General features: G+C 38.8%; 3 protein-coding genes across 5 annotated transcripts; 2 read left to right on the forward strand and 1 right to left on the reverse strand.

The window, feature by feature from the left end:
• Positions 1–1,012: 1,012 nt before the first annotated feature.
• samd1a (sterile alpha motif domain containing 1a) lies at positions 1,013–5,498 on the forward strand. Of its 3 annotated transcripts, none has more exons than XM_056753863.1 (7): positions 1,013–1,480; positions 3,287–3,542; positions 3,637–3,812; positions 3,894–3,951; positions 4,128–4,194; positions 4,266–4,380; positions 4,944–5,498. In XM_056753863.1, the coding sequence occupies exons 1-7, from the start codon at positions 1,139–1,141 to the stop codon at positions 5,094–5,096; spliced, it is 1,167 nt and encodes a 388-aa protein (XP_056609841.1). In that variant the 5' UTR covers positions 1,013–1,138; the 3' UTR covers positions 5,097–5,498. The 3 variants fall into 3 exon arrangements, with proteins under 3 accessions (XP_056609841.1, XP_056609842.1, XP_056609843.1); XM_056753864.1 differs by having other exon boundaries at positions 1,014–1,480; positions 3,664–3,812; XM_056753865.1 differs by lacking the exon at positions 1,013–1,480 and adding an exon at positions 2,174–2,615.
• Positions 5,499–5,640: 142 nt separating this feature from the next.
• Positions 5,641–13,287, reverse strand: tecra (trans-2,3-enoyl-CoA reductase a). The gene is made up of 11 exons (XM_056753866.1): positions 12,782–13,287; positions 12,241–12,292; positions 12,055–12,099; positions 11,042–11,145; positions 9,183–9,298; positions 8,843–8,948; positions 8,444–8,516; positions 8,320–8,363; positions 8,183–8,240; positions 6,930–7,018; positions 5,641–6,532 (listed from the first exon to the last, which is right to left on the reverse strand). Exons 1-11 carry the CDS (start codon positions 12,950–12,952, stop codon positions 6,359–6,361), a joined length of 1,032 nt encoding a protein of 343 aa, XP_056609844.1. The 5' UTR covers positions 12,953–13,287; the 3' UTR covers positions 5,641–6,358.
• Positions 13,288–15,801: 2,514 nt separating this feature from the next.
• dnajb1a (DnaJ heat shock protein family (Hsp40) member B1a) lies at positions 15,802–20,139 on the forward strand. Its single transcript, XM_056753369.1, has 3 exons — positions 15,802–16,392; positions 18,163–18,728; positions 18,865–20,139. Exons 1-3 carry the CDS (start codon positions 16,182–16,184, stop codon positions 19,093–19,095), a joined length of 1,008 nt encoding a protein of 335 aa, XP_056609347.1. The 5' UTR covers positions 15,802–16,181; the 3' UTR covers positions 19,096–20,139.
• The last annotated feature ends 1,939 nt before the right edge of the window (positions 20,140–22,078 follow it).

Below are 22,078 nucleotides of genomic sequence, written 5' to 3' on the forward strand. Positions count from 1 at the left end.
AACGGTCACTATTTCTTCTTATCTCAGTGCCTGATAAAATACTTTAGCCGTTTATTAATATTCTTTCTTTTCTTTAGACAAGAATATAACAAGAATATAACGTTAAGCTTAAAGATGATGTTTATTCATCTCTGTCAATAAATATCTGCTTTAAATCCTCTATATCCTCTAAATTGTGTTAAAATAAGTCTTTGATTATTTATGTCATTTATTTCAGTATCTAAATTAAATATCTGATTGTGATGTACAGAACTGTGTTGAGTTTCATTGTGTTTCATACATATTCGAATAGAGATTTACTACAGCGCTACGAGAAATGTGGTACATTTCAGGTGTTTCTTCCGGAGGTAATCACTGTCCAGCAATGTCCAATGTTACGTCATCACGAAGAATATGGGAATCACAAAGTTACGTCACTGGAACGTTATTTGGTACATCGAGGCAACGAATATGGTCCGGTCCATGTACGTTGTCACAACATAACTATGTTACCTGTATATAAATGTAGTCAATGTAGTATTCAGTGTATACAATGTGCTAATATATTGAACAAAAAGCATGCAAATATAGTTGTTGTTATCTGTCTCGCTAAAATCCATTTTAATAGGTTGACAGCACGGATTTTTTAGAACTATTAGGGCTCCATGAACCACGTGACCACACGGCGGCGAGATCGAGTGTCGTCACTCTCATATTCAACGGCTCTGACCAGTATTATCTAACAATTTGAACAGACTGCTAAAACAGTCACCGAAACAATGTACACATTTAGATAATGTCAAAAGTATGTAGTATACTTTATTTAAAAGTATGTCCTTGCTTTAACGCATTTTTATTTAGCGTATATTGCATAGAAAGTAGGCACCACGCTGTTTTTAAATTCCACATCATAGCCGCCGCATGGCATTCGCATGGAACAGCGAATACCACCTTAACTTTCCTAGCGGCGGGCTGCGCTATCTCCGGAATTCCACCTTAAGCGCTCAATGTGATCAACGCACGCACGCGTACAGTATGTTTCCGTTTTTTTTCTTTCAGCGCGCTCGCGCCGCGGCTCGAAAACCCGCGAGCGTCACGTCGAGGGCAAAACACTGACGCACTTCATCCACTCTGTCACGCTTGAACCCCGTTAGCAATAATGTCCGAGCCGTACCGCGAGTGGATCCTGGGCTCCATAGACTCATTGAGGTCGCGAAAAGCGCGACCCGACCTGGAAAGAATTTGCAGAATGGTTAAAAGGCGACACGGGTCGGACTGGGACCGAACCCGCACAGAACTAGAGAAACTGATAGAGGAGCAGACGGTACTGAAAGTGAACTATAAAGGCTCGGTTTCTTATCGCAACGCGGCAAAGGTGCTGAGAGGCAGGAGAAAACCCGAGCACAGCAAGTGTGCGGTAAAGGAGCCGTCTCCACCGGACTGGAGCACCGGGGACAGCGCGCTTGGTCTCGCGGATGAGGATCAGATGGAGGACATGGAAGTAAGTAAACCGAGCGCTCGTGCACAAAACAAGTGGCTGCGGATTATCAACATATCGCGGACGTTTTGCGTTGCAAAACAAGGCTAAAGCGTCGTCCTTTTACTACTATTTGAACTGTTCGTTGGCGCATGCAACATAAAGGCAAGTGCGCACGCACGCGCGCGGACTGGCGCAGACGGGGAGCGGCACAAACCTTCACGAGCGGCGGAAAATCGCCAACAATGGAATCGCATGATCTATTTGGTCATGATTTTCGAGAGCGAGTTTTGTGTAAGATAAGACACTGCACTTACTGACTTTAGCGAAAAAATCCTCGTCAGTATGTGAATACGCCGAACTCGCGGGGGAAAGTCACGCAAACACCACGGATCATCCGACTGGCGCTTTTCGCCCGAGGAGCCACTCTACAATTAGCGTTACAAAACAGATTTTTTAACTGCCACGAGGTTGAATTTTTGGGCCAATGCAAAGAGCGACAAACTCAATAACACCATTTGTAGAGATCACTAAACCGTAAGTCATCAAACGGACGATCCTTTATGTTTGTGCAGACGAAGTGCGAAGGAAGTCTTCACTGCGGTTCGTAAACCTCTTTGTTTATATACGGGGTTACCCGTGCTGTCAGTTAAACAATGGTTTTAAACGTGTTAGGATTCACTTTAATCATTGCGGCAGGAAAAATGTCGGATATAGCCACGTTTAACGTTGGCTCGCTTTGGGACGCGCTTCTCACTCAGACAGGCAGCGCGCCTCAGAGAGCGAATGGGGGCGGGTTCGTGAATATTAAACAGTCCACGTGACGTTTGCCACTGGCTTGGCTAATTAATAAACATGACCTCACCACGCTTCACTTCAGCAACTGGCGAACGTCACACACTAAATATTCATGACCACGCCCCTCTCTACTTTGCGGGACTCGCTGCCTGCTAGAGAGCCGTGGGTTCAGCGCGTCTCCGTTCAGCAAACTCACCCGATATTGTATTTTAAGTCATTTAAGCACGTTCGCTGCTCTGTTTGTGAGGGTTCTAAACAACAAAGTGTCAAACAACTACCAATTGGGTTTAAAGAGCACGACACACAACTGAGGTCATCTCAGACTGTGCGCGGCCTGGAGATGCTGGAGCGCGAGCACAAGGTAATCCAGTTTTGCAGTGCGACAATTGTCACTGTCGCGTGACGCGGTGTGAACATAAGCACGTAATGCACAGCCGAGTAGCTGTTAAAAGAGGTTTTGAAATGAAAGTAGTCAAATGTGACGGCGCACATTTCTATTTTAATTGTATGCTTCTGTAACATAAGCCCGCGTGACAGCATCTGTTCATTGTGGGTCTTATTAGAGACATTTGTGCACGAAATTGGTTTTAGAATAAGCCTTTATATCCAGCTTACATAAAGTTAGTTGGAAGTGCTCATGTATAATCAAAGAGAAAAGGTAATGAAAATGCATTGATAAAGTGTAGTTGGAATTTGGGGTGTTTACTACATCTATGATATAGTGTATGTATGTGTTTTTAATATTTTGTCACAGACACAACACTGGGTTTTTTGTGATGCCTAAAATGTTTTCGCCCGCAACAGAGTTAAGTAGCAATGTGTTTTGGATATATCAAAATAATCACAATCCTAGTATGACGTGAGAAATTATTTTCTGGACGACCTTCAAGGTTCCACTACTAATCTGACTAATGGAGTATTCAATGTTTATTGACCTTTTCAATGAAAAACAGGGCTTGACACGCAGTGAATTGTATTCCGGGGTCAGGAACAACATTCAAATTTTCTAAAATCATGCCGCCTTGTTTTCAGGATGAGATGTCAACAACAGCAGGAATGGATAGCAGTATGGACGAGGAGGGTGATGAGAGCAGTCTGGACGCCATGTGTGCTCAGAGCACCACTGACTCGGGCATCAGCATGAGTCCCATCACCAGCAGTAGCATCAGTCTTCCTGCGCCCTCCCCCACTACTTCTCCAAAGAGCTCTCCGACCCACGATGCTTTGCGGCAGGATGGGGACAGTGCTTATATCCTTCCTGATCACCCAGCGCAGCAGCAGGACACAGGTATTTACGAATAACTGAGAAAATGTATTTTCATAAACAAGATAATGGTAATTTTCAGGTTTGGATTGTTTTCTTGCTTTCCTTGCAATCTCAGGTAAAGTGATTTCATTGTCACCTGCAGGATCTCCAGAGTTGGAGCAGCAGCCACTGGACATCTGTCTGTACGCTCAGCCTGCTCAGCAGAGCGCTCCTCAGGAAGAGGAGGTGCCGAGGGCGGAGGAGAGCGCGCTCACCTCTGATCCACCACCGTCAGACTGCGGAGCCACACCGGTAAGCACATCCATCCAAGCACTTCAATCACTGCATGTCAGTCTTGTGGCTGCTTGTCATACAGTCTGTGTTTGTCATTAGAATGATGCAGTGACGTCTGACAGAGCGCCTCACGCCGTCTCTGTTAATGTCGAGGATGGTGAGTGTTCTTCTTCTTTTACTTTGACACTATATCTGTCGATTCACTGCAACTGACTGCAGCTAGACAACAGGATCAATGCGACCAAGGCAAAAAGGAATAAATCGTCTGCATAGAGTGTCCCTTTTGCAAATTGCATAAATGTAAATACGTATAAATTGACTTGTTTATTTCAGGTGAAAAGTGCAATAAGGAACTGAACAGCATGACAGAGGTACACAATGGAGGAATCAATGACGGAACGTGAGTTAAAGACAAAAACATCTTATTAAACATATCAAGACTTTAAAATGCTTGTTTTGATTTTTTCTCAGCGAGGTGCTGAAAGAGGACATTGGCCAGGACCCCTCGCATTGGACCGTGGCTGATGTGGCCAAATACATCACTTCTGTGGGCTTCCCTGAGCAGGCAGCAGCTTTCAAAACACAGGTTAGTACTGTAACCAACCACCAGAGGGCGTGAATCTGAAAAAAAACATATTTTTTGTTTTGCATTATGCATTTGGAACCTTTTTAAAGGATGAGTTTTTAAATCATTTCAAATAATTATATGGATTACCTTTGTCTATACATAATACTTATTATTGTGAAAAATAATCGTGATCGTTAATTTTGGCCTTCACCAATTACAAAAACAAAACTAATGGAGGTAAAACGATTATTGTGCCGCATTCCAATTTGCAAGGATCCTCTCTTTTCTTGTGGTATAAATCCACAGCGCACCTCTGTCCTTTACAGTGATTCAGCTCTTTAAACTTATTTTTCAGTTGAATTTAGTTTTTTTTCTATGTTGATTTAAAAGTCAATGAGTAATCATGTTAAATAACCGGGATCTCAATTTTGGCCCAAATAATCGTGATTATGATTTTTTGTCACGATCAAGCACCCCAATGTGTGCATCATTGACTTCATATTATCTTAGCTATGATTATGGAAGTTTAGTCTCCATGGAGCTGCTCTAAACTGACCTGATTTCCTCACGAATTCCAACAGGAAATAGATGGGAAATCTTTAATGCTGATGCAGCGCAGCGATGTGCTGACCGGTCTGTCAATCAGACTTGGACCTGCCCTCAAAATCTACGAGAATCACGTGAAGGTACTGCAGAGAAGCCACTTTCAGGACGACAACCGCCTCTTCTCCTAGAGCTCATTTTCACTGGGAACAGACTGAAATCTCCTGGCTCGGAACGTTAGCCATGAAATAAGGGGAGATTGGAGCTCTTTAAGACTGGATTTGCACAACGCTTTCATCTCCTCTGGACATACAGCATGATTCAGCCCTGCAGTCTGTTCCTCTGTTCTGTTTTGTGTCCTTCTGTCTCCTCGTCACAGGGCTGATGGGACCACTCGTCTTTTTTCCCGGTGAAGCGTTAAATTCACCAGCGTTCATTCTGTTTGTTTGTCAGGTATGATTGACAGTGTCGCAATACAATATAAACATGGTTTATGTCCTGTTTAATGTACTTTGTTCCTTAATGTTATGCAGCAGTCTTTAAAAAGCCATGTGAAGTTGTTAGGAAATAAATTCAAGTGTCAGAATTGTAAACTGTGGTTTCAGTCTTTTCTGGTCTGCATTGTGACTGCCAAGCAGAGTCATGGAGTGAATTACTGATGTGTTGATCCCAGAACTGCACAGCAATATAATTCACACAAAGGTCTTTATAGTGAGATGGCAATAGAGGTTGGAGAATTTAGGCTAATAAATCTCACCAAAACACCTTCATTAGAAAAACAAAAAGTAAGAAATTATATTTTGAATAAAGAAAAATGGGAATGTCATATCTCATAACATCTCTCTAGACTGAACAGGAACAGTCACTTATGATTTCTACATTGTGGTACTTGGTTAACAAAATCAATTTGCACCATTTTCTATGTATCCAGATGTATATGAACAATAAAATCATTTTTATTTATGATAAATTGAAATAAAATCTGTCTTTCTTTGTCATGACAAAACACAACATTACAATGTCTCTTAACTTTCTACGGTTATATTACACATGAATATATATTAAGACTGATACATTTGTTAAAGAATGTTTTGTAGTTCACAGCTTTCCAAACTTTTTGATCTTGGTTGAAACGTCTTGAATGTCCGCATAACCTCCCTTTTATTCGTCATTTCATGGCATTTTTAGAATGAATGAAACTGGGTTGCGTATAATTGGCCTTATTTTTACTAACAAATCAAATTAAACTTACAATATGGCATTTAAACATGAATGAAGAAATAAGGTTGACTTACTGCAACCTCAGAGTTCATTGTATGACTCTTGAACATTTTTATTTATCACTTTTAATGTATTTTACTATAGCAAAATGAATGGGATTGTTAGTTTTGGAGACAATCTTCACCGATGTTGAGAAGCTTTCATTCTCATTGACTGGGATTTTCAGTGGAGGCTACAAGATGAAAGGTAAGATTGGGGAGCGCAGTGTGGGATACTCTTTAAACTCTTTTATGTAGCTGCGATGTTTCCCTTTTGCCCAAACTGTCATCTGTAAAAATCCCACCACGGTGAAGAATAGCACTGGGACACACTGGGTCATCAGCGTGAATCCAAGCCAAGTTCCCACCTGCAGAACAAAGCACTTTAGTTTTTGTGTATGGTAGTTACTGTATATGACCACCAGGGATCAGCATTACATCGCTGTCAGGGCTATAGACATGTTTTCACAATATACTTTCACGATGGTTGCCACATGGCAGTTGACTATAAACGTAAAGCTAAACAAATGACAACAATACTAAATTAAACGGCTCGCCAGATCGGACGACTTTAAACAAATCGTCACATGAACTCAAAGTATCGCGAGAGCGACACGAAACCACAGAAGTCGAACACGCAGAAAGAACACACAACCACACACTCTGCTGCTATTGGTTTTGATCAGCGAATGAGGGGCTTCACTTTGTTTTGCTATTGTGTGTAAACAGCATCTGCATACATGAAACCTTCTGGCTGACTCTCACCTCATATGTGTAGTTAGGACATGAAACAAGCGCAAATATCCACGTAAATGGATTCTTGGTTGGATAAGGAATCTTCTTCACCTTAGATCCTTAATAGAAAAAATGAAATAGAATAGGAACAAAAATAAATATTTTTATATACTACAGTTTAAAGTTCAGGTTGATTTTTTTTTCGTATTCATATTTTTCCATCATAGCAAACTCATCAAAACTATGGAATAACACATTTGTAATCTTACACTATTAAAAAAGGTGCTCAAAAGGTTCTTTGATGCCATAATAGATCATTTTGGTTCCTAAAAGAACCTTAAAGAACCTCACAAAAGGTTATTTGTGGCGAAAAAAGGTTCTTCGGGTCATAAAAAGTAAGAAAGAGATGTTTCTTTAAAGAACCTTTGACTGAATGGTTCTTTGTGGAACCAAACATGGTTCTTCTATGGCATCACTGTGAAAAACCTTTTAAGCACCTTTATTATTAAGAGTTGTTACAATATAAATAAAATATTATATAAAAATGAATATATAATAAAAATCGTATTTCTATTTTTATTAAAGGGGTCATATGGCGTGAACACGTGTTTTTCTTTGTCTTTGGCGTGTTATAAGTTGCCCATGCATGTATTATACACATACATACACACACAAAATGAAAGTGTTGGACCAAAAGATGGATTCTTAAAGGCCTCGCGTAACCAAAACCCCACAAATCCACGTCAGTTGGTGGTTATGATTTGACTGAGACTGCCTAGATTTTTACGCAGTAAGGTTGTGTACCTGTCAGTACAATTGCTCTGGTACCTGATGTTCCAAATACGGTGAGAGGCGAAACATCTCTGTCACACGCTTGCAGTTTTCCACCAATCACTACACACTGGTTAACTGGCCAATCATAACACCTCGCTTTTTAGAGCGATGAACTTTGTAAAAAATCTCTGCGTTTCAGAGAGGCGGAGCAAAGAGGAGATACAAACATGCACAGTATGTGGAAAATACAGTGTTCTTGAACCTTAAATCGTGTAAACACATTACATTACATCTAAAACATAATATTCGTTTTAGCCATGTCATATCACCCCTTTAAAGAAAATTGTTATGAAAGCAAGTAATATGTCAGCACACTATACACAAACTGTAGAAAGAAATTTATTAAGATTAATAAACTTTAAGATAAAAAGGTTCAAGAGAAAAATTTACTCCTGTCCCCGAACGAGAGGTTTTCCTAACTCAAGATTGATGTATTTTGTATATCTTACCAGCATGTTTGATATTTCTCAGAGACATGTGAATTGAGAAGTTGCCAAGTTGACAGAACTGCAGAAACCAAAACTTTCGGTAAGAAGTTTGCTAAACAAAATGACAAGATTGTCAGCACATTAAAAAAAGTTCTTACCAGAAAGATTCCAAGTGCTGTCTTCACCTGACTTTCTCCATAATCTGCATGTAAACATTGACGGTTCACTGCATTCAGAGTATTTACAGTGTTCGTGCTATTTGGTATAAAGCATATTACATACATGGAGGTGTGTAGAGAGGGTGATTGATGTAATACGCCATCCATGCTGCAAAGCACCAGTGATAGGAACAGTTCTATAAAAGAAAGATTTGTAGTCAATTTAAATATTAAATAAAATACTTTTAACGTAATTGATTTTTGTTTACATTAAAAATGTGTAGTGCAAATGTGCTGAAAATACAGTATTTGTAACATGCCATTGATAGATGGATTTTCTTTGTTCCTCAAACCAGCATACAGGTTTGGGACCAATATTGGGGTGAGTAAAGAGAACAGAAATGTTAAACAGGTGAACTTTTTTACGTATTGGCGTACTGTCCTATAAGTCCCATCTGTCCCATCACAAAAAGCACCAATAATTCTCATCCAAATGAAATGACCTAAAAAATGTAATGCTCACTTTGAAAATGTTGCGCATTGGCATGGTACCATGAGAAAATCGATGGACAAACAACGTCTCCAAGATTCTCTTCGCATAATGGAAAGTGTGACACATACAGGCTATACTGAGGAGAAGAGAGAGAGGAAGAAAAGCTTAGTTCAACAAGTCCAGCTCAATACCAGATCACCACATAAAAGTTTATTCCAGAGACACATCAATCAAAACACTTGGCAGCATTCTTCCTACTGCTCTGCTTGACCAATAGGTTGGGTGTCAGAAGACACTGTTCATGGACTGAGTTCAACAGCCTTAATGAAAAATTACACTATTCTTATCCAACTAGGCATCGGATACTTACTGCACAACCCAATGTTTACTGGTGGTGAATTCATACTTGGGAGTATAGATGAGAGGCAGTCGAAAATAAAACAGTAGGTAAATAACAAGAGGGCCAATGCACTCGATTAGGAACACCTGCAAGGAGCAAAACAAACACACGTTCAGTTTTTATATAATGACGATAGGCAATGAAAAACACCCACATGATATTTGTTAGAATTAAACCGGCATTGTCAGTGCCTTTAAGGAACACCCTCATTATATGTGAAATGAGCAATAACTCTCAATCATACACAGGGTGTTTTTATAATCAATAATTTTTTTTACCTTCTGCTACTCATGAACATGTTTAGGTATGTATAATTGAAATAAAGTCTCTGACCCTAAAACGAAGATGCTCTTTGCAGCGATTCAAGGCCTTAAGTGAAAGGACTCTTTGTTTTGTTATTTTTGTTATTTGCCTTTTTCAACTACTTAGAACCTTTTGCACAACAGATATTAAAGGTATCATATGACAGGGCAAAAACTAATGTTAAGTTTTGTTTCAGATGAAATGTAATGTGTTTACACGATATAAGGTTCAAAAACGCTGTTTTCCACACACCGTACATGTTTGTATCTCCTCTTTGCTACGGCTCTCTGAAATGAGCAGAGTTTTTACAAAGCTCATGGCTCTGAAAAGCGAGGTGTCCTATGATTGGCCAGTTGATCAGTGCGTAGTGATTGGTTGAATAATGCAAGCGTGTGATTAAAATGTAACGCCTCTTACCATATTTGAAACATCATGTTCAGAAGAAATTGTACCGACAGGTACACCACCTTACTTGTGTATATATTTGGGCGGTCTTGGTCAAATCATACCACCAACTGACATAGCTTTGTGGGGGTGTGGCTACATGAGGTGTCTCAGGAAGGTCTGGGTGACCATTCGCTTTTAGATAGAATGCATCTTTTGTTCTCACACTTTCATTTTTACACACCAAAGATACAGAAAAACAAGTGTTCCACCATATGACCCCTTTAAAGGGACAGTTCACCCAAATGTTCTTTGTGACCGATCATCACAGTAAGAGTGCAGCATGGGCGCTATATGTGATGCAGAAGGGGGTGATCGGGATTAACACCTGGGGACAATGGAGCCAGAGAGATTACGTGTTCTGAGAAAAAGAATTGCTAACTGGAGAGGTGAGAGAAACTGAACCAGGGGACTGAGTACACTAGACTGAAACTCGTGCTGCCTGAATACAATCCAACTTTTCACCCTATAACACAATGAAAGATCATGAACAAGTAGTTTTGACTATAAACTGTACTAGTTGATGTATAGGGAAGCTGCTGTAAAATGCAGACAAACACAAAGCCGTGACCAAGCATTGCTTAGCAGTCACGAGTCTACAGTTTGACGTATTCTATATAAAAAAATGTGTTTGATCAAAATAAGAAGCAGTAATCAGATTTGGTACTCTGTTCCTACTTTTTTTTTAACATTTAATGTTGGAGCCAGTGGTCTGTGCGCAGTAGCCCTTTGGTCCACTGAGGATAATATCTATGAAGAGTTTGGTTCCAAAATGAGATCACTCTTCATGTTTATCATGTTTTTATCGTGTTTTATTCTGTTAGTTTGCCTTATTTTTTTAGTTATTAAGGCTTAAATCAAAAAACAACAACTGCAGTTTGATATTTATTGGAATGTACAATTAAAAAAACTTGATTTTTGAATCACAGTAATCTCATTTTGGAACCAAACTCTTCACATAGATAAATATGTCATTTCATAGAATCAATTAATTTGCTGGTGTGTTTGGAGCACAAACCCACATGTGCATATATGACTGTGTGTTTGTGTGTGTGTCAGTGGTTGTCTGTGTGAACCCTCACAGTTCCCCAGGCAATCTGGGCTCCCAAGTCTTTGAAGTAGAAGGTTGCAGTGGTGCCCACAGGAAGCTCCTGCAGGATTTCCTCATCTCTTAAGGGTTTTCCTTCTGAAAACAACCACCATCGTTTATTTCAGTATTCAAAGGGTATATGTGTATAAATGGGTTGTTGACAAATATTCTGTACATGTTTCCTATTGGTTGGTATAGCAACGATTTAGAAAACTGTTCATAAAATATTATTTTATATAATTATGCATATTCATATCCATCTGTTATCCAACCCACTTATCTTCTGCAGGGTTGCGTATGTACAGTTGTGGCCAACAGTGACGTCCGACATTGAAGATGAACTCTTTGCTTTTTATTGCAACACGTTATTAAGATACATTAAATTGAGTATTAAGAGACATAAAAAAATTATATAAAAGAGTTAAACGAAGAGTGTACACTAAAGCTCAACTTTCAGTTTAAGGAGGCTCGAGAGAAAATTGTGCAAAGTTTATTTAGTCAAGACTGAGGAGGAGATCAACAAATATTTATACCAGTTAGTAGTCCATTTATGTTTTTTTGTTTATCTATACTTTTTACTTTAGTCAAATAAATACCTCAAAAGTTTACAAAATGTGAACACATACTGTATACCCTAGTAACATCACTATACTCTATGTACAGTCGTAGCCAAAGGTGAGTCCGGCACATTTAGACTACACAAATGGACAAACACAAAAATGTATTTATTAGACAGAATTATGCAAAAATGCAAGTATCGCAATTTAGGGAACATGAGTTTTATTCAAATACACAATAAAATGCATGGAAAAAAAGCTTGAAAGAAATAAAGCATGTGGAAACTTTATAATATAATACCGTATAAGGGTATTGACTCCACAAGCTTTCATGTGTGATTCCCTCCTTAAATTCTTCTCAAAGCGGAGAAAAAAGAGTGAAGACTTTTGGCCACAACTGTATATGTTGTGCATGTGTACAACTGTCATACAGTTCTGATCTACTCACTTGGGTCCAGGCATAAAGACTGTCTGGCAGCATACCAATGTGGATCTGTGGAAATTGAATCCTGACACGTAAGACTTTGCTATAACCATTATTTCAATGTCATCAACTTATCATGTTCCTTGCAGAAAGCTATTTAAAGAAAGGGTTTGCAGCCTCATAGGTTCTGCACCGGAAAGAGGGACTCACGTGATTTGTGAAACATAGACTTAATGTCCAATATAGTTGCTGTTGGCTCAACCTGCAGAAAGATCAAAATCTTCTCAATATCTTCAATATTATATTTCTATTTCACTGTTTTCCAATTGTTACAATCTCTTCTGTGACATTTCTTGTCATGGGCAGAGACTTTTAATTTGCTTACTCTTTGTTTAATGTTACGCTACGTATAGTATACTTTACATTTCTGTATTGTATTTGTCTAGATAGACTTTTATTTGAAGACTCCACAGTGCAGTTTTCCTATGGAGAGATCAATCAAACTCGCTGTACTCTACACATGCATGAATAAACTCACATAGGAATTCCTGGAAGCTCAAGAGTCATTCTCATCTTCCAACAAGCGACACGACTACTGCTAAAGCACATTGCTACAAAGTTATGGCATGTGCTACATTTAAAGTTTTATTGTAGCCATCTATAATCGCTGACAGCAGATGATTTAATTGTACATTCAAATACCTACACCTTTATTTATTGTGTGTCTATTTAAACACCTAAAGCCACAAACCTTATCCAGAAGTAACAGTTTCTCCTTGGTCTTGGCAGCCACAATCTCCACCTCGAAGTAAACGATGCGTTTAGGTTTTTTAGGAGGTTTTGGTCTAGGTTTGGCTGAAGGCGCTGGGGTTGGTGCACCATCGTTCTTAGCACTTTTCGCCTCTAAAGCCAAAGTATCCATGACGCCTTCTCAAACTTCACAGAATGGATCCCGTATTATAGACTTCTCTGTCGCGCCTGGGTTGTCACATACCACTCCTAACCTCTCAAACGTTCATCCGTAAATCAATTGAAAAGTTCCTCAAAGTTTCTCTCTTGAGAGATCTCAAGAGACGCGACTGTAGACGTGAGTTCAGATTGCAGAGTGATTGAAATATCTCCCACCTATTAACACCTGCAGGCTGGCCATCCTGAAATCAGCTCTCCATGCATCACAATCGCTCCTCTGAAGACGAAATCTGAGAGTCCCAAGACATAATCCATGGCATGCCTTTCACGAAGCTAAATTTACATGCCTGCTTAGCTGAATGCCAGCCCTGTGACCTTGTGGGACTCAAACCCAGTAGGCTCGGCCCCCTGCCACCGCACTGCCTCTACATGGGGTTAGGTAACATGTGCCATACAGCGAGGTTAGGGTGGTGTATATAGATACTGGGCAGCATGTAGTGGGAGTTATTTACAGCGGTGTTTGACATACGGCACGGTAAGGGACGTGTGCAAGGCAGTAGCCGCCCGCAAATCTTCAATAGGTGCTTTTAGCTTCATGGATAAAACAACGATACAAAAAGTTTTTATTTATTTACAGGATGGTGCTTTGGTGTGGCTTTGAGAAATAAAACATTGGTAGGCTTTAAAGGAATAGTTCACATAAAAATGAAAATTCTGTTTGACTGTATGACAGAGCACAAAAGAAAATATTTTGAAGAATGTCAGTGACAAAATAACATTGCGCCCCCATTGACTTTCATTTTCCACACAAAACCACTGAGACATTTCTCAAAATATCTTCTTTTGTGGTAAATAGATAACCAGTCACGCACAGGTTTTAAGTGACATGATCATTTTACTACCATCTCTTTTATACAATCTGGTTACTTAAACACTAATAATAAAATGGATGGGTACGGCTGGGATTGGGCAAAATGTATGAGTAAGTGGCAGAGATTCGTATTCAGTTTGTTTATTTGTCAGTTTAACCCTTGTATCTGTCAGAATGTTGGACATCTATTTATGCAGAACTATGGAGCTTGTTTGTTCACAAGCCATTTCTAGAGTCCCTAGAGATTCTCACATTCAGTGCACTCTGTACAGACTTCATTTGTATCTGTCAACTGTAAGTAGAACATAGTTATAAGCAAGCAAGGTAAGCAATGCAATGTTAGTTTCCGTCAGCTGTTCAGGATTGTGCAATTGCACAGAATCAAGCAGATCCTGGAAAAAATGCCGAAAAATGTATCAAAGGCCTATGAAAAAAACAGCCGAAAGATTTCAGATTATCAGAGTCATCCGTATCAAGTTTTCGATCTGACATCACTACGCACTAGAATGTCTCGTGAACAATAAAGTGAATGACAACAAACAGTTCAACCAATGCCTTCCCAGAAGATTCAAGATTTGTTGAATTTTCTTCAAAGCAGTTTAGCAACATTGTGAAAAGCAGAAGGAAGCGAACATTTGATAGATGATTTATCCTCAAATGTGTTAGAAGAAACGTTTTTGAATATTTAAATGCCGAAAATACATTGCTTTTTAGTTTTTGTTAAGAAAAAAATTAAATCTAGACAGAATATAAATAGGACATTTCTGAATGCTTTTGGAAGGTGCTATATACCTGCTCAAATGACATGAAATGATGTGATTAGTACACGTGAAGACAGTCTGGGTTGATATATTTCACCTTACCTGCTGCTGAAGCAATGGCGTTCTGAAAATGCACGCATGGAATCAAACAGGAGCTTGTATGTCTGTAGTCTTCAACATTTTAATTTACAATGATAGAGTGTCTAAACATGAGATTAGAGGAATTTAACACTGAAAAACAATGATTTCCAAAGCAACAAATGTATCTGTTGCATACAAGTTTAGTCTAAAATGTAGTCTTCATTGAGCATTTTAGGGAAATATCAAGTTGACTTTTGTGTGCATCAAATTAATTTTTTGAAAGATATGTAAAGTTTTGGTTGAGGACAAGCTTTTAATCCAATCAGCAAACTTTATAGTATCTCGCCAATATACCACTTTTCTATTTATACAGAGGTTGATAGGCTTGGCATTTAAGACATTGATTAAATCATGAGCAAATGAACTCCAAGAAGCATTACATGTTCATGTTCATCCTGAATCCTAAATGCAATGTGCACACAGTTTTTACCAGACCGCCATTCACTTGCATTGGTTACAATAGAAGTGAAAGGGGGCTGTGCTCTTCTGTTACCAACATTTTTCAAAATATCTTCTTTTTGTGTACTTCAGAAGAATTAAAGTCACACAGGTTCGAATTGACAAGAGGGCATGTAAATGATGACGAATATTCATTTTGAAGGTGAACTACTCCTTTAAGGGGAACAGAAAGAAAATGATTCTGTTTTTCACTAGCAATGCTTTATGTCCAATACAATGTCTCATCTATTGACATTGAGAGCTTTATTGTTAAAGTCAACACTCACATTTGTATTACCAAACCTGCTCGGTATTTAAATTTTGGGATACTTTCCTTGAAAGTCTGTTAAAATAAATAATAGTCAAGCCAACATACCAGAAATGCCAACGTGTCATTTTTTGTCAAACGTTTTAGGCTATTTAGAAAGTTTTTTCACCTGAGCCCTACAATATAAAAATCACAATCAACTGTAATTTATACATTTTTGTAATTTTAAATTATTAATATATTTTTGGCATACTGAAATGAATATTAAATGAATTTGTTTTAACAAATGTTGCACTGAGGAATCAATATTTTACAGCATTATGTGCTTTTATGTACTCATCCTCCCATCCACAGGTGGCGCTGTGATCCCTGTAGCGTCCGTCTCTACAGCAGCCGAGCGAGAGATTATTCTCGCACTTTCTGCGGGCGGTCAACGAGTTTGTCTGTGAGCGACACTACAGTGCGTGAGAAGGAAATTTGATGTTTTCGTTTTCGTTTTCGTTTTTTAGATTTACTCTAATTACAAAAATCGCGACAGTCTTGGAACAAGGATGACACATTCGCACGAGTCCACAGCTGTCGTGTGCGATCAATGACGGATCGGAATAAATAATTTAAGGACAGTTTGATGAACTCCAGCCCCGCGCTTCAGGTTTGACAGGCACCCGGTGGGTCATTTCCGTGAAGTTATTGAATATTCGAGAAATATTCACACATGGAAGCGGATCGTTGTAGGATAGTGATGTTTTAGTCGAGTATTGTGATGGGGAAAGATTATTACAGGGTGTTGGGAATAGAGAAGGGCGCCTCGGATGATGAGATCAAGAAAGCGTACAGAAAACAAGCGTTAAAATTTCACCCTGACAAAAACAAATCAGCCGGAGCAGAAGATAAATTCAAAGAGATCGCAGAAGCCTATGATGTGTTAAGCGATGCCAAGAAGAAGGATATTTATGACAGATATGGAGAGGATGGTGAGTACAGCACGAGTCGTGTGACTGTCCCAGCATAGAGACAACATCACTGTGTTACTGATGGGATCAGATTGTGCTTTGATCAATACCCACTGTTTCCTTAATGATGTGATTTTGTTTATAAAGTAACAAAGATATAGACATACACTCATATGTACAGATCTTTTAACGTTTTAATGTCATCTCGTGGCCCCCTAATAAACATAGGTTAGTGTACAATGTACCTATACACTTATTATGTGTGATAAATTGTATTTGTATATTAGAAAAAAGCTGATAATTTAAGAAAGTAAGACCATTGATAAAATTTAAATTTTGCCCTGAATGATCTATAACATATGTTCACATATAGTCCACAGAATAATTACTGAATTTCAAGATATAAGTCACATACTCTTGATTCTGAATATTGTGTCTCTTGTTTGTCCTGAGCCCTGCCCTTAAACTCCCCACCGGTCTTCAGTAAAATCCTCCAGATCTGGCATAATCTATTTTTTCAGCATCTTCTTCATATTTTACCCCTTTCCAACAGTGACTGTATGATGTTGAGAATCAACTTTTCACACCGAGGACAGTGGAGACTATTACGAACGATACAAACATTCACAACACAACCATCATTAAAGGGGCAGTTAACCCATAAATGAAAATTCTGTCTTCATTTATTCCTCGAGTTGTTCGAAATCTGTATACATTTCTTTGCTCTGAGAAATATATTTGGAAGAAGTTTGTACCTCATTTTGAATACCATTGTAGGAAAATTGCTTTATACATTTCTCTGTTCTGTTGAACACAAAAGAAGATATTTTGAAGAATGTAGGACAACAAACAGTTCTATGGCAGGGCACCATTGAGTACCGTTGTCATTTTTCCTACTATGGCAGCCAAGGGTGGCCATGAACCGTTTGGTTACAATTATTCTTCCAACTATCTTCATCAGAACAAATAAATTGAGGGTGAGTAAATGATGGCAGAATTAAAAATGTATTTAACTTTCATGAATTATTAAAGCAAACAGATACTTGAAAGACATGCTGCCATTCATGTTTTTAAACCCTTTCTGTGCGTTCACACCGCCAGCGACAAAGCGAGGCGATGTCCTTCATTTGAATGGAGAGCCTGCGACACGAGAGATAGTGTCCATGGGCGACAGGAAGTGGGCATGTCTAGCGAGGCCACAAAGTGGAGATTTGCTCAACATTAGGCAAAAGATGAGCGACTTTTGGGCGCGACTACCAGCAGGAGTAAAGCAGCGGAACTCACGTCATCCGTCTCAGAGTTTGTTAATGAATGTTACCAGACCAACCAAAGCTAGGAACGACCTCGTAGCAAGAGACAAGTGACATGGCGACAGAGTCACTGGCGATGTGAATGCACATTTAGAAACAATACCGTAACCATGTTAGTGCTCTTAAAACAAACTTTAAACAAGTAAAAAATTAAGAGAAGAATTAGAATGAAAATAAAAGTGTTGGATCAATAAAATGTGATGATGAAGTGCACAGAATCTGTCCAAAGTTTTAGCAGCTCTCAATGGCTCAAGCTTGGTTACCATTTAAGTTTTCTCTGAATGCTGCCAATACAGGAGTGTGTTGCGTGGAATCGTCGAGGGACTTTTTGACACCACTCTGATCTTCAGATTAAGAGTTGAAACTGTACTTTGTGTCCGGGTTCTTGTGAGCCGGTTCGGCTGTTTCTAATCTATATGCTGTTTATTGTAAATACCACAGTGATGACTTGCTGTTTGCTGTAAATGTTTTTTGTGTGCAGGTCTTAAAGGACACACTGGCGGTGGGAGCAACGGCCCTAGCTACACTTTTCACGGCGATCCGCACGCCATGTTTGCAGAGTTCTTCGGCGGCCGCAGCCCGTTCGATCAGTTCTTTGCATCCCACGGGGGCTTAGACGATGACATGCATATTGACGACCCTTTCGCTGCTTTTGGAATGGGAGGTATGGGCGGTTTCCCCAGGTCCTTCAAATCTCGTGTGACGGGTCCACACGGGGGCCGGGAGAAGAAGAAAGATCCCCCGGTCATGCACGAACTCAAGGTGAGTCTTGAAGAAGTCTTCTCCGGGTGCACGAAAAAGATGAGGATCTCTCGCAAGAGGTTGAACCCGGACGGTTGCAGCATGCGCACCGAAGACAAAATCCTAACCGTGGACATCAAACGTGGCTGGAAAGAGGGGACTAAGATTACTTTTCCCAAAGAGGGGGACGAGACGCCGACCAACATCCCTGCTGACATAGTGTTTGTGGTAAAGGACAAGGCTCACTCTTATTTTCAGAGGGACGGCTCTGACATTGTTCACTCTGTGAAGATATCCCTGAAAGATGTGAGTGTCTTATGTCTTTTTTGGGGGGGTCGGGCAAGTTGTACTAAATGCGAATGCTTACACATCATTTTCTTCGCTTTTGTCTCCCCCTGTTTCTGTTTGCTTTTCCACACCATTGATCACTTTAACACGCAAGGCTCTTTGTGGATGCACCGTCAGCGCACCAACCCTGGATGGTAGAACTGTCACTGTGACATCACATGATGTCATCAAACCAGGCATGAAGAAGAGGATTGTGGGAGAGGGACTGCCCCTGTCCAAGTATCCTGAAAGGAGAGGAGACATGGTGCTAGAGTTCTTAGTAACATTTCCAGACAAGTTAGGACCGGGGACTCGTGAAGCTCTGGTTCAGATCCTGCCACCATGATCATTGTGATGACTGAAGGAGAAACTCCCAGCCGATGCTTCGAGAGCCACGCACACATCCTGTGATCCAACTGATTTCCTACAGAACCAACTTGGAAAGCATCCGTTACAAAAACATAAGAGAGCTGCAGTGTATGATATTAATTTATAGCTCTGTCAATATAATGTGTACAGTGCGCTTTTTCAGATCACTGTGAAGCATTACAGAAGAAATATATTGAGGTTGTTGTTAACCAGAAGTTGACATTTTTGTTTTAATCCCATTGTTTTATTGCTTCAGGTTTCTTGGACAGCAATCTGTTTGTTTTTGTTATTTTACATTTTTATTTCAGTTTTAGAGTTTGGCAAAATTCGGAGTGTAAGAATTGTCATTCTGTATAATCATGAGTTGAAATTAAAATGTAATTTGAAGTGGAATAACAGCAAAAGGAATTTACTGTAAAGGTTTTTTACGGGACTGTTAAACCCGAAAAAGAAACTTCTGTCATCATTTACTCACCCTCAAGTTGTTCCACATCTGTATAAATTTCTTTGTTCTGATGAACACAGGGAAAGATATTTGGAAGAATGGTTGTAACCAAACAGATCTATGCCACCATAGTAGGAAATATTGCATTATACATTTCGTAGTTCTGTTGAACACAAAAGAAGATATTCGGAAGAATGTAGGAAAGCAGACAGTTTTGGGTCACTTTGGACTACCATTGACAATTTTCCTACTATGGGAGTCAATAAGGGCCAAGAACTGGTTACAAGCATTCTTTCAAATATCTTTCTCTTTGTTCATCAGAACAAAGACATTTATACAGATTTGGAACAACTCGAGGGTGAGTAAATGATGACAGAATTTTACATTATTGGGTGAACTGTTCCTTTATGGAAATCAAACTAATACAACAGAGAGACAACCTAGTTATGTGTTTTGTTAAAGGTTTTCTTCCTGAAAACCTGTTTCATGTTCTTCGATCCCAATATTTTAGACCTGAACATTTTCGGATCGTGTTTATATTTATATCACTTATAATAAATAACCTTATATATTGTACCATGTTTACGGCTAATTCATATAAAAAACTGAAATATAATGTTGACATTTCTTTGAAAATCGTTCCATTTTAATTCCACTTTAAATCTTTTTAGCTATCTAGCTCACATTTTCTGAGTTTTTTTGTAATATTAAAGATATTCTCAGATCTATTCCAAATGGCATCCAATCCAATCATCTCTGAAACGCAACAGGGTTTTATACGTTCTCATATGTGTTGTGTTTGTGGAAAAGCCCGTTGAAGTGCTGCAGGGAGCAGGTGCAGATCTGTAGATCTGGTTTGGCTGAGCTTGTAGTTTTGATTGCCAGTGATGGCTCAGGAATGTTTTAGGGTTTTCTTGAGCAGTTTTATCACAGGCTCTACATGTTATGTTGCAGGCGTCACTGATTTACTCCCTGTGACTCATGACCGGCTGTGCCATAATAGAGCACTTGACCCGAAACTGCCCCAGGGTAACAAGTACTGTGTGACTTTTTTGTTGCGCAAGTGTTAGCTACATGACTCACAAGTCATCTAAAATTGGAGTAAAATACCTGAATATTGCGTTATATACTGATGAAAATACAGTGGCTCGAGATGATGTTTGGAGACTAAAGTGTGATATTCCTGCCTCACGTAACAGAATCACCAAATCTTGGTTGATTTTAAACAGATGCTCTGAACTTTCCTGTTCAAATCACTTATGTGGAACATACAAGAAAGTAATAAATAAATGACACTTTCACTCTTAGAATGATAGTTCCCTCAATCATTCTGTCATCATTTGTTCACCCTCATGTCATTTCATACCTGTATAAATTACTTTATTTGAATGAACACAGAGAAAGATATTTGGAAGAATTCTCAATTTAATGACATCATTGACTGCCATTGTAGGAAAAATTAAATGATAGTCAAAGGTGGCTGAGAACTCATTGTTTTCCTAAATTCTTTACATTATCTCACTTTGTGTTCAACGGAACAAAAAATATACAATATTTTTTTCCTACTCGATTTTTACACTATTATCATAATCCTTTTGTTGTTTGTAATGTATTGCTTGGTATTCTTTCAGAATATTCAGTTAGGATCCTCTGAACTTCTATCTTCAAACTGATTTTCTAAATAATTATAGTATTTGTGCCAAATTATGTGAACTGGGTATGAATGAAAATGAATTTAATGTTGACACTTATGCAAACTATTCAATTTAAACTATTGCTTGCTTTTCAGCATGCTGCCCCTAAAATTCACAACTTAACATGTTTTAGATGTTTTTATCACATTTCATTTGTGGGAATTACTTTTGCATTACTATGTGTTTATCCTGTAAAAATTACATTGTAAAGCTGTTTTAATTAGCCTAATATGACATGCTTACCAACTATTTTTTTGCATACGTTTTTATTTACTGCAAATAAAGTCTTTAAAACTGACGTCTTCATTCACATTATTTATGTATTTACATTTTGTGGAATGATGCAACAATGTCTTGCAGTTACTAAATGAACAAATATATTTATACATATAGTTCATTGTTATTCAGTTTTATTATATTAAGAGTTTTGCACCTAGATCCAAAACTCAGAAACACACAGCAGCTTTTAGATGTTTTACTATAAAAAAAATCTCTTGAACATTGTCAACGGCCTTCAAGCTAAGGCAATTGTCAACCATAAAACAAGCAACACATCCAAAATAATATTAAGGAGGCTTTTAAACTTTTTCATAGATTTGATCTGTCAAGTATTTGTTAAATCAAAATGTAATTTCAAGTAAAAGCTCACTGCTGACTCTTACTGATGTAATGGGATTTCATTAGTATTCGAGCACTTGCAAAAAATGAACATAACCCATTCAAAGTAAATAAATAAATAAAATAAATACGATCTGGTGCTAGGTGTATTCGACTTGTGCGCAGGGTAGGAGCAAGACAAGAAAATATTTTAAGAGCTGTAC

Source organism: Triplophysa dalaica, chromosome 7, assembly GCF_015846415.1.
Source record: "Triplophysa dalaica isolate WHDGS20190420 chromosome 7, ASM1584641v1, whole genome shotgun sequence".
NCBI classification, from domain to species: domain Eukaryota; kingdom Metazoa; phylum Chordata; class Actinopteri; order Cypriniformes; family Nemacheilidae; genus Triplophysa; species Triplophysa dalaica.